The following is a 12,807-nucleotide window of genomic DNA, read 5'->3' as shown; positions in this document are numbered from 1 at the left end:
GGTTTCAATTTTCGCTTTGTGCATTCTATGTTATGTTTTTTACTTTTATTTGTATAACTTGTACTAAGCTCTCCTTACTCAATGCCCCACAAAATGGCCCAGTAAGGTATTTTTAAATAAATAAAGCTCGGAAACACTGTATGTTCGCGGTGAAAACTCATGATCCCCACCACATCCCAATTCGATGCGTCTGACATTCGCTGCAGCTGGCGACCACGGCCGGTGTGATAGAAGGGCTCCCAGAAGTCTTCCAAGCATGGATTTTTTTTCCTTCCTCCATGCTTGCAAGCTTGTTCGACCAGATATGGTTGTCGATCGCGACAACCGTTGAACGAGTGCTGAACCAGCTAGTGGACCGATACCGAGCTAGAATCTCACTTCCGTACTGTAAGATTGGTAGAGAAATGCTACAGCGCAGATGTAGTCCACTCCGTCCACTAGCTGTGATGACATCAACAAAGCTTATTTGCTTTTTCTGAGAGCAGTATACATCTGGATGTTCAAAGAGTGAACAAACCTTTCGAAGTCCAGCACGCATACGAAACAAAGCTTCTGGACAATGTCGTACGATTAACTATATATATTTTCACTAATAAAGAAAGTGGTGCTCTCAACTGCGTAGATGCGTATTTGCACAACGAAAGTGGAAGACTAATTGCATCACAAACCATGCTTCGATCTTATTTGCTTCGGTTATTCATTTGAGGAACACATTGACGACATGAGGAAAGCTGGTCCTGATTTATTTATTTAATACTTGCTGCTATAGCCTTATATGTAAGGCTGTAGCAGGATCGGGACACAAATATAACTATGACAGGTTTCAAACATGGTTAACAGTTTCTGTTTATAACAATGGCAAATATTGTGGACCAAGAATAAGGACAATACAGACATTTCCCTGTAACTCTTGCCAATGCAAACAATTCGCATACACAAAGTTAATAATAATTTGGAGTAAACACTATAAAAATATTATATAAAAACTCATTGGTATGAAAAACACCGATACATGCATTTCATTTTTTCTACCTAAGGCTGTACAGAAATATCATTAGTTAGTCTTGAGACAAACGTATCAGTTGAACTACTACTAACGACGTGTTCAGGTAGTGCATTCCACTCTGTTGTTGTCTGTGGGGAAAACGAGGAATTAAATGTATCATTGTGGAATCTACATTCTTTTAAGTGTCTACTATGTTTTGTTCTAGTGGGTCTGATGTCTGAGAACGATAGGAATCGCCTGCTATTTCCGTTCCATTCATTATTTAAAAGCTGGAATCGGAACTTGAGACGTAGAAGCTTAGCACGTTTGCTGGTTGCGCTTGATCATCGACCAAATACGCCAAAGACTGTCCACGAAGTCCTCAGAAAATGACTCAGACAAATGACTTTAGTAGCAATATTCCGGATACGTTAACGTGCTTATTGTCAAGATTTTTCATTCTTTTCATTAAAATTATGATGGTGATGAGACTAATCTCGCAGCCACAGCAAGTTTCCAGCAACGGCCCCCTCTGGTTAACAAATACGGATCTTGAAGGCCATGCTTTTGTAGCTTGCATGCGGTGGGTGTGAATACGAGAGACAAAAACACGTCTGGCCGTAGGTTTTGCACACGGTGATGTCCAAAACCTGACGTCCAGACGTGTTTTCGGTTCTATCAATCGCTTGCTCCGCATACTGCCAACAAAATTATAACCTTCGAGATTTGTAATCGTTACCCAGAGGAGGTCGTCGCTGAGGCGTAAACTTGCACGCAACATAATTAGTACTTACGCGTTCTTCTAATAAATATTAAAAAAAATATATATACGTCCGTGGATGAAGACACTTTTTTTGCCAACTCCTAACAAAATTCTACGTTCGTGAAAAAAAAACTTTTTTTTACCAACTAGATCTACAGCAAAACGCCGCATCGACATCGACTATTTGTTTGTGCACGTGGACATTGCACGTGGAGAGTTGTAGCGGTCACGTTGCGCTTGTTTAGAAGCTCTTGCCATAGTGCTTTGAACCTACTGCACTCTTGCGATATCCTACGGAATAGTGTATTTTGAAGAAGAGAAATCTTACGATGTAGTGAGAATGAACTCGATAACGACCGACTCGGGTGGAGAGCTTTCGGAAGGCTCAAAAGTGCATGTTCAGTGGCATGACTTGGAAATCTACGCAGCACGGCTCGTCGCTACCTCTGGTAAGTGCTATTGTTGATCGTAAATGTTGAAATGCCCCCTTTTGCTTTTCGTGTGCCATAATATATAGCGCCAGTGTTAAACAAGGAATCATAACATGTTGAGGAAAACCGACAGGCTTAATTAAAATGGTTCACCAACCGCTAGTGTGTTGTAAACCTTTGTCTAGAAGTCATGGAAACTTTAGTGTGTTGTACCTTTGTCTAGAACTCATGGAAACTTTAGAATGGTAACACGGTTAAGGAGCTACTTAATATTGTATCGTGCCGTCGTTGTTTACCGTATGTTCGTTTTTAATATGTCGCTGTCAGTAACAATACCTTGCATGCTGCTAGCACGTTCTTGGTAGCTTCCCTTCACAGAATACAGTTCTTAATTGCACTAAAAAAATTGAAAGCGCACTCAACCTGGAAAGTAACACGTTGTGTGAATAATCAATGCCATTCCGTCATAGATAACCTACAATAATGCGCGTTTTATGAACAGTGCATATTATACTTCATTTCAGACGACAAGCAAATGCTCTTAAAGAAAATGGAAAAAACAATTTCAGAGCAAAACAGGTCGACTGCCGGGGATTCTAAAAAAAAGGTATGAAGGTCAAAGTGGGGATTTGGGCGAGTTGGTTGTGCATTGCGATTTCTTTTTTTTTTGTGCAAGAAGACGCGAACAAAGAAATGTGGTACGTACTGAACACATGAATCGGTTCGTGTGTGCTGTACCCCCCCCCCCTTTTTTTTTGTCTGCTTCTTTTAGCGCAAAATAATTCAAAGGACTTGGAAAGGCATTCATAACACACCCTGCGCCTACAACGTGCGAGTGACCATCTCGCACCTTTTGCCTTTCCTTTTTTTTTCTTTTAATCCCTCTCCCCCATACATAGATCCAAGCGGACGTCCGCCTGGTTAACCTCTCTGCCTCTCCTTGTTTCTGTCTCTCAGCTCTTTACATAGTGCTTTTTTAACTGTCATTTAATTAGTAAGTGGATTTAAGTGACAGTTATGTAACCATATGCTAATGACAAGCGAGTTTGGCTGTCACAAATACCCCACTATTATGTAGTAACCAGGTTGATTTATTGTTTGAAGCATTATCTGCAATTAGTAACATCTTGGTGAGGGTTAGTTAGTTCATCTTTAGAACTATGCTCAAACAACGCAATTGAAACAGGGACACACAGAAAACCAAATACGAGCCTGCTGTGGCTGCCTAGTGGTTATGGTGTAGGGCTGCTAAGCACAATGTCGCGGAATCTAATTCCGGCCACTGCGGCAGCATTTCGTTGAGGGCGAAATGCGAAAACACCTGTCTACTTAGATTTAGGTGCATTTAAAGAACCTCAGGTGGTCCAAATTATTCCGGTGTCCCCCACTACGGCGTGTCTCGTAATCAGATCGTGGTTTTGGCATGTAAAACCCCATAATTTAGTACCAAATACTACAGAAGTGCTGTTCAGTGGTATTTGTTTCTGTGGATGTTTTGGTTCAGTCATGCTGTTTGAGCATAGAATTATCTAAAGCACTGGTTGATGGTGACACTTTTTTGGGGGAAATCTAGAGCTTCCTTGTATGTTAAATACGTCAATGGTGCCTAATGCTGTCAAGTAAAATTTGCATTGCCATGGGTATTGTCATGAGTAATAGCTCTCGTGGAGCTAAGATGCTGCGGAGAAGTACAGGAACTCTTCATGGTCATCCGCTAAGTTCAGTGGCATTGAGATAGCCCACTTCTACATTACACACGGCTGTTTCATGTTCACATGTGCAAGTTGCATCACTTGTACCTTGCTTGATGCTTTATGGGTCATTCTATGTCAAGTGTTCCAGACATGTCGTTCGACCATCTCAGATTACGAGAAGACGAAACAGCGTTGAACAACAGGGCGAATGGAGAGCACAGACATGGGCGCTGACTAACAACCATATGTGTTTATTGCTTCAGTCGTCATACATAAGTAGACGGCCACTATCACAAGGAAATGACAGAAAAACCAAAATCAGCATGCGCAGAATCTAACTTCAAATTAGCTACTCAGGTTCGTTATCTCCTTTTAACGAAGGAAAATGGAGGGTAGGCTTACGCATGCCTCTCAACTACTGTGGATCTGACACTAGACGAGCACGTTCATCCCGGTACCTTTGATAAGAAAATCAGATCTCCGAAAAACAGCTCGCAGCCGCATTCAATGCAGTGACAGTTGACTACCAGTGGCCTTCTTTTTAATTTTGTTCGCGTGCTCGCCCATGTGTACATCAACGCACCGGCCAGTTTGCCCAATATAGAAACGCCCACAAGACAGGGGGGGGGGATCTTGTAAACAACGGATTCACAGCATTTTTTAATGCAGGCTTCCTATGCTTCCTTCAACTTATTGTGGCCTTGGTCTCACGATTGACCTGTCGACACATGCTACCTAGCTTGTTTCAGGCTGTGAACAGCAACGTAAAATCTGCTCTACTGACCACTTTTTTGAGGTTATGGGCAACCTTATGTACATAAGGAATAACCGCAACCGTTTGCCATGAGTCGACCCCATGCTGGGCTGCTGTCGGGAGCTTGTTTTTTAACCCCTTTACGAGGCTTTCGGCTATGCTAGATAATAGCATTTCAGGGAATCCCGCAAGCTGTAACCGCGATACTTGCGATGAAAGCTAGCTTGTACTTAGTGGTAACAAGACCTTACAAGTGCTGCCTTCATGCAAGCTTTCGCAATACCACGCTTCGCAATCTTGGAGTGTGCAGAGGAAAAGGGAAGCAGACCCTCGCAAGACCGAGGAGCATAGCCCCAACAAACATGGCTTTCTGAGAACAAGAGTTCGAAGTCTAAGAAGCGTAGTCTGTTATCTGACGGATTATACGTGGTAAATTCAAAATAACGTAATTCAGTGCGAAATACCTGAAAAATTAAGGCAGCAGCAGGCTGAGTGTCAGAAGGGTTAGCGCTGTAAAATATTAAAAAGTCGTCCACATATAGCATCACCTTTACTGTGTTCGTCTGGCTGAGCTTCCTTGCAAGATAGTGGTCACAGCTGGCCAGAAAAGTGTCACTTAGAACCGGGGTGATGCATCAGCCGATACCTTCCCTTTTCCTCTGCACACTCCAAGATTGTGAAGCACAGTATTGCGAAAGCTTGCAGGAAGGCGGCACCTGTAAGGTCTTGCTACCACCAAGTACAAGCTATCTTTCAGTCGCAAATATCGCGGTTGCAGCTTGTGGGATTCCCTGAAATGCTAATACCTAGCATAGCCGAAAGCCTCGTAAAGGGGTTAAAAAACAAGCATGTGACGACCCGGTATTTTATAGCATACGCAATGGTATAGCGTACGCTAAACTAAAACTCTCTATTGTGAACGCATGTCCTTTGATGCTCGTTTGTCTGCCAGTATGCCCACTTCTGGCCAGCCTGCTGTCCGAATCGCAAGGAATGCAAACGATTGCGCTAGGAGAGTGGTGTCTGTTTCGGCCATTGTGTTGTGTGACCATACTACACCTTCCACCAGCCGAAGCAGATACTGCTCTCCGAGCATCAGGTGCTTGCTGCGTATGAGAGTGCAAGAATGCAGTTTGCCACATGCTTGCAGATCCCACATTATTTTGTCCCCTTCTTTGCAGCCATCCTACAACTTCTATACTCCAATTTTTATGTACAACTCATGCAAACCACGTACCAGCAGCAATATTATACGACAGTACGTCTTATTCATACCTGGGAGTTGTAACATATATCAATCAAGTGTTAGCAATGGGCTACTGGGGTTATGTGCCACTTTTCTATGAACCTATTTGATTTCAGTTGGGGTTATTTGCAACTGGGTATGCGCGTAGACATATGCCGTCACCACCAGAAGGTGCTACATGTCCAGAGGGAAGCGTGAAACAAGAGTGGCTTAAGCACACACCTCATACATGACACAGTTTCAACTATTCGCACACTTGGATAGTTATAGTGGATGAGTTGGGCCTGATTTCTTTATTCTAGGGTTTCGAGGTCTCTGTCCTTCGTTTAAAACAAAAATGGAAAAGTAAAAAAAATATTTCTGTACTCATTTATTGAATTTTTTGTAGGTGAATGTTCGTGTTTTGTTTTATAGTATTTCCTATTGCTGATGTTATTGGTCACTCTTGTTAAGATGCTGGAATAGATTTCACTCTCCTTGAGTAAGTTGAGCTGACGGAAATAATAGTGCCTTGATATTATTCTTGTTAAAACTTTAGAAAGAAGCATCCCGAAAGCGCCAACTTGATGCAGACCTCCTGGGTGAAATTAGAGATGCAAAAGAATGCAAGCAGCAAAAAGAGATTGCAGTGTTGAAAGCTGAAAACGCTGCATTGAAAACAAAGTTAAAGAAGTACCAGAGTAAGTCTTAGTATTTCATATTCATAAACTTGCCATTTCCTTTATTCAACCATAAAGTTGGTACAGTAGCTTCATTTGTGACTAGATCACTATGTAAGCAACAAAAGAAAATGAAAATGGGGACTAGGATGAATGTTGTTACTACCAAGTGTCTTTCTTTACGGTGGTTTCTTCTGTGTTTTCCATGCCAAACAAATGCTAGCTAACTTATATTTCTGGTGTTCTAACCGTAGAAGCTTTCTTGATGTGGGGGATCTTGATTTGAAACTTTCTCTAAACAATTGTTCAATCTATATCATAACAAAGTAAAAGCCAGTTGGCATTTATTTTTAGTGACCAACTGGTGTTTACTTTCTTCTAAAGTGCGTACATGGCAACACATTGTGCATACTGTATACAGGAACAGGTAGGAATGGACATACTCTCTTTAGAGCATGGTTGACATGACTGCTTTTACCTCTGTCGCTTAGCGTATTAATATCCTTTCAATAAATTGCACCCTAGCTACTTGCAGTCAAAGTGCTCTTGTGTTTAACTGCTCGCTTTTCGACATGATGAGGTACCGTAGTCCACAGCAGGTGGCGCCACTTTGATTTTTATCATTTTTGTGTTTACAAGCTGTGTTCAGACTACGAATGACAAATTCTTTATTACAGAAGCCTAATTATTCCATTCAATATGACTTAATATTTTTCCTTTAGTGTCCCTTCAAGAACATCAACAAATTTATTTAATTGCATTTTTGCAATGACCAGCACCTTAGTTAGTAAACCTACTTGTTCAGTGCGTTCAACTATGCTATTTATTTCTCACCTCTGTAAATTCATGGATTCATCAAGACGATACAAGAAGTATTTTAAAAGTTTTTAGTGACCACTGCTTACTTCTGTGAATTGAAACTTGCTGTTCTCATAACATTTTTTTTTACAAAATTGAACACGTAATATGTGCGTAGTTAAGTGTTAGGTAATAATGTATAGCATCATTTTTACAGGACAAAGTAGAGTGGAGAACAAGCTTGAGCAACTTTAATCGAATATTTTTGTCTCACTTATTTTGCTGCATTAGTTTCTTACACTACAACTGCACTATATACCAGGTGTTTCTGTGAAGAATTTTAGCAATGTTTAAAAATCGCCTGTGGCAGATAGCTCAATTGCAGTCCTTGAGTTGGTCTACTAGAAGAGGTGGACATTATTTGTGTGAGAAATGAACATGCATTATTGGCTAATGAACAAAAACAATAATTAAGATTTTAATAATTACCTTATAGTACATATTTCCATCTGCAAATTGTAGCCAGTGAGGCTGCAAGGCACATCCACTTGAAAAGAATTCAGTGTATGACACCATTTTCAAGATATAGTGCCATCACATTTGCAGTAAGGTTGTGCTGTCGCTCCATTTACTTTTTTTAACAAAACGTCATTTTATGCATTGAAGCACTAAAGTAATTGGACCGCCAATGTATTTCTTTGTAAAGTTCGGGAACTAAAATCTTGAAACTGGTATCATCCTGACATTTTGTTCCAAGTGGATCTGGTGTGCAGTCGCTGGCTACAATTTGTAAATTACAATATGTGCCGTAAGGTTTTTAGCTAAAAACATAGTCCATGTTTCGGTTAATTAGTCAATTATGCATTTCAATTTCTTGTGTACTTAATGTTCGTCTGTTTGAGCATTCCAGCTTAAGGATTAGAATTGTGCTATCTGCCACAGCTGACTTTTTAAAATTGGTTAATGTCGTTGCAAAAGCACCCAGTATATGTGGCCAGAATTTGTCATATGCATAAAGGATTGCTGATGATATCGTCTTATATATGTGACCTGTCCAAAACTTACAATAAATGGAGCGTAGCTTCTTTGCACAGGACTCCTCCACCCTTAACGAAAATCGTAGGTAGTGGTCACGTGGCATTAGAAACTCTTAACGCAAGCATCCGTTGCAACTTTCGAACCACACATAGGCTGTGTATCCGGTTGAACACATGCCACTTAGTCTTTCACTCTGCGGTTCAACTCACTCTTTTTTTAAAAAGGAAATCTAAAGACTCCTTTCTTTCATATGCTGCCATGCGTTGTATTTTCAAATATGATTAACTGTGATTAACATAATTTTCAATTTCTCTAGAGCTTGATGGCTTCCTCAAGAGAGCCGAAAGCCTGGTGGAAGCACTGGAGCTGCAGAAAAACAAGAGTACTGACAGATGCTCTGAAAGCCTTGGGGACGAGCTTTTGGAAAATGATGTCAGCCATTTACAACCTGCCATGGTGGAGCAACAGATTCATTCACATAGCCTGGGCATTGTGGAGGAGCATGTTCCAGACATACATGTTCGAGTGGAGGAAGGAGTGGAAAATCAAAGCCCTATCTCTCTCAGGAAGCCCCTTATGCCGTCCTCTGCTTCAAATGGAGAAACGTGAACACAGCTTTTATATACATGGAGTGACCCTGGGGTAAATATTTTCATTAATGTCACACATTCAGGGCTGATTGCTTCAGTATCATGTGAGTGGGTATATCTTAGCTTAAGCACTTGCTCTGTTCGTGCACATTTTAAAGAAGAATTCCTTCTTTTCTGCTGTCCTTCATCTTCAGCACATACTGAAGAGTACTGGGGAATCAGGTTGAAGTTTACTGTTACATCAAAGTTGTTAAAGGGAGTTTCGCAATGCTTTTCATGCATCAATGAAGGCTAGTGTGGGACGATGTAGTCAATATTAAATATAAATGCAATGTGTGTCAAAGGCCAGGACCTGCTTTTATACGTAGATCAATGATTATAAAATAAAAGTTACCTTCGTACATCTCATTTGAAAGACAACTTATACGTGCAATATTTTAACCTGTAATCCATAGTTTTCGTATCTCAAGTTGCATTATAGTAGCTCTACATTGGACGTTAGCAAGAAGTTTGTATGGCTGTGGTGATAGAAGTTGACGCCGTGGTGGTTGAACATAGCCTGCATTGTCTCGTGTGGATGCATGGTGCCTCTTTGGATAAGGCATTTTGCTGCTGAGTAGAAGGCCTAACATTAAGAGACAGGAAGAGAGCCGTGTGGATCAGAGAGCAAATTGGGATAGCCTTTATTCTGATTGACATTGAGAGAAATAAAATGGAGCTGGGCAGGCCATGCAATAGAGGGGTCGATAACTTGTGGACCTTTAGAGTTGCAGAATGGGTACGAAGAAAAGGGAAGCGCAGTCGAGGACGGCAAAAAACTAGGTAGGGTGAGGAAGTTAGGAAATTTGCAGGCGCAAGTTAGAATCAGCTAGCACAAGGCGGGTGATTAGAGGTCGCAGGGAGAGGCCTTCCTCTTGCAGTGGACATAAAAATAGGCTGTGATGATGATGATGATGAGAAGGCCATGGGTTTCATTCGCAGATGCGCCTGCATTGCCTCGTGTGGATGCATGGTGCCTCTTTGGATAAGGCATTTTGCTGCTGAGTAGAAGGCCTAACATTAAGAGACAGGAAAATGAAGTTAGGAAATTTATTTTAAGGAAAATAAAGTCAGTGATGTGATGTGCAGCCACATTTTTATGGGAGTGAAATGCAAGAACCCATCGTGTAATGGTGAGGTGCACATGAATTAACCCCACATGGGATTAATTTGGTGCCGTCTACTATGGCTTCCTTTGCAACCCGCAGTGTTCTACCTAACATTAAACCCCACAATTTATATTGTTTTTCCTTATTTGTCCCTTGACAATTCTTTATAAACACTTGAACTATATATGTATATATATATTTTTTTCGAGGTTGTGGCAGCTAGAACCAGAATCAGGAATATTTGCTGAAAAAGGTGTTCTCTGCAGCCTCGAACACTTTGGGAAAAGTGCAACAGGCGTGGCACGGGCACGGCTTAACACGGTGTTCACACCACAAGCCCTCGTGTCCTGCTCAGTTAAAGGGAACCGGGCCAAGAGTGCCCATCGCCCGTGTGAGCAACGGCCTCCACTCCACCCTGGAGCACTTCAAGCTATTTTGTGTGAGTTATGTCAGTAGCATATTTCACTTTTATTTCTTAAATTTTATATGCAAGTGACAGGCACCTATGAGTGCAAGAGTTTTTTTTTCAGTGATTTTGTTAAGAAAGAGCCCAGTGCAGTTATTGTTATTAATAGGTCATTTGATGAATGTAAACCTAGCACTAGGTGGTTGGTATTTATTTGGGTGTTTTTTTGTGGAATATACAGAATTTTAAAATTCACGTTTTACAGCTGGATTACTTCATGAGAAATAAAGTGCATAATCAACAATTAACACAATTTTACTCATCAAATATGTAAGGAATTGCTGCACATATTGCATTTGTTAATTGTAGCTGGCGAGCTTGCAAGACATACTCCCTTAAATGAATTCTCACGGTGATGCCAGTTTCGAGATGTATTAAACTGTTTTAGCTAAGCATCGCTTACAGTCCGTTCCATGCAGATCTCATGCGCTAATGCATGTACTGCAGAGAACTGAGTTGATATTGCATTTTTGAAAAATGCTATCTCCATCTCCTGGAAACGCGAGTGGCATGCAGTTAGTTGGGCTACAATAGAAACCAAGTAGACAACCATTTCTCTGTGATCAATTGTCTTTGCAGCAGAGTGAAGGCAACATTTTGCGTTCTGCTACTGGCCTAGGCATCATGAGAACGTCTGAGTGGAGCTGACCATAAAAACTTTGCTAGGACTGCCTATTTTTCTTAAAATGTGCGAAAGATTACATTGGTGTTCCAGTTATATTTAAGTGCATGAAACAATGTTTTGTTAAAATATTTCAACAATGCAGTTTTATTGCAAGCTTGCCAGCACATATATCTCGAATCTCAGTATGGCCAAAATATTTGCACTTGTTTTGAGCGCATAGTACTTGTGTGTACTATGTGTACCACTCCTCCAGCTTGATAAGAAAACACATACTGTGGATAGCGTACGCAGCTGTGAACATCTCAGCCAAATTTTGCTGAGCCCAAATTACACACTGTGGATCGAAGGATTAAAACAACATAAACAGAATCAATGCCTACGTTGATGCCAGGTGACGTAGCAGCACCGCTTCGTTCTGTCGGTAGGAAGGACTTTGAGAAATAATTAAAAAAAGTAAACATTGCACTCGTAGTATCTACGCTGCCACTAAGTTTTTGGTGAAATTCTTTCAGTAGTATATATTCCTGGGGGGGGGGGGGGCACCGAACTCCTTAGAAAGTGTTTTTGAGGCTTCGAAAAAAGAAAAGGCAGTGCAGGCCCCCTTTAAAATATTGTTTGGATTAAGCTTGCATAGGCTTTCCTCTTTATCAGACATTATATGTTATGAATATGTGTGCTTAACATATTTTGCCTTTTACAGCATACACGAGGGCCTTCTCAGCAAAGAAGGGTGTGGACTTCAACGAGAAGGTGGTGTTGCTCTCCATTGGGACAAAGCTAAGTGAGCTGAGAAGCGAGAAGGCAAAGCGCCAGATGTAGTTTAGTGAAATAAATATGTTGTAATGAAGACCTGCATTTTTAGTTGAATATTCTGCATTATGTGAAAAGCTTTCTTATCTGTACTTGCACCAAAGGCATGCAGACCAGGGGCACCACGAAAAAGACAACCTTATTTCCTTGATGCCTAGAGATATGTAACATGAAACTGAAAATGGCAGTTCATACTTAAATGGTGGGGCAAACACTGCAGTGCATTTGTCGTACAGTTTCATGCACAAACCGGTCGACAGTCTTGTTTGCCGAATTATGTCTGGCTTTTTGACAGCCCCCTGGTCCACATAATCCAGGTCGCATGTATACAATAAGGTTATTTTAATGTAATGCAGCCATGGTTGCATGGTATGCACCACAGAAACGTGGTTTACATTTGTGCGGTTGTGACAGATATATTGATATAAAAAATTAGCGTAGCTTGCACTGGAGGCGCAATGCTAAAGAGACAGCGGAGCTGATGGCCCACCTAGCTAGTCTTGGCTTTTGGGCTAGGCTATAAGCACTACCAAATCATCCCCAGCATTTCACGGAATTTATTGGTTATTTATCGATTAGCTATTGATTGGCTATCAATTGCCTATATCAATGACGCTTAAGTAGTCCCAACCATGCTAATCTAGACTTAGCCAGGCTCAGCTTCGCTAGTTCAGAGTGGTATATGTGCCATAATATTGCGCTTGGACCCTTTCTGCACTGCCGCCAGGGATCGGCCCACATTTTTGGATTCAGCAGACACATTACGCCCGGCTTAAACAGTTCCGCTATTAAAATTCCAA

At 41.2% G+C, this 12,807-nt stretch overlaps 1 protein-coding gene across 1 annotated transcript; it reads left to right on the top strand.

Annotated features, from left to right (window-relative positions):
• Nucleotides 1-1,993: 1,993 nt before the first annotated feature.
• LOC125941760 (uncharacterized) lies at nucleotides 1,994-12,016 on the top strand. Its single transcript, XM_049659592.1, has 6 exons — nucleotides 1,994-2,197; nucleotides 2,704-2,786; nucleotides 6,412-6,553; nucleotides 8,685-8,973; nucleotides 10,316-10,545; nucleotides 11,898-12,016. Exons 1-6 carry the CDS (start codon nucleotides 2,089-2,091, stop codon nucleotides 12,014-12,016), a joined length of 972 nt encoding a protein of 323 aa, XP_049515549.1. The 5' UTR covers nucleotides 1,994-2,088.
• The last annotated feature ends 791 nt before the right edge of the window (nucleotides 12,017-12,807 follow it).

This window comes from Dermacentor silvarum, unplaced genomic scaffold (genome assembly GCF_013339745.2).
Source record: "Dermacentor silvarum isolate Dsil-2018 unplaced genomic scaffold, BIME_Dsil_1.4 Seq228, whole genome shotgun sequence".
Classification (NCBI taxonomy): domain Eukaryota; kingdom Metazoa; phylum Arthropoda; class Arachnida; order Ixodida; family Ixodidae; genus Dermacentor; species Dermacentor silvarum.
This window is presented reverse-complemented; position numbering and strand designations above follow the sequence as displayed.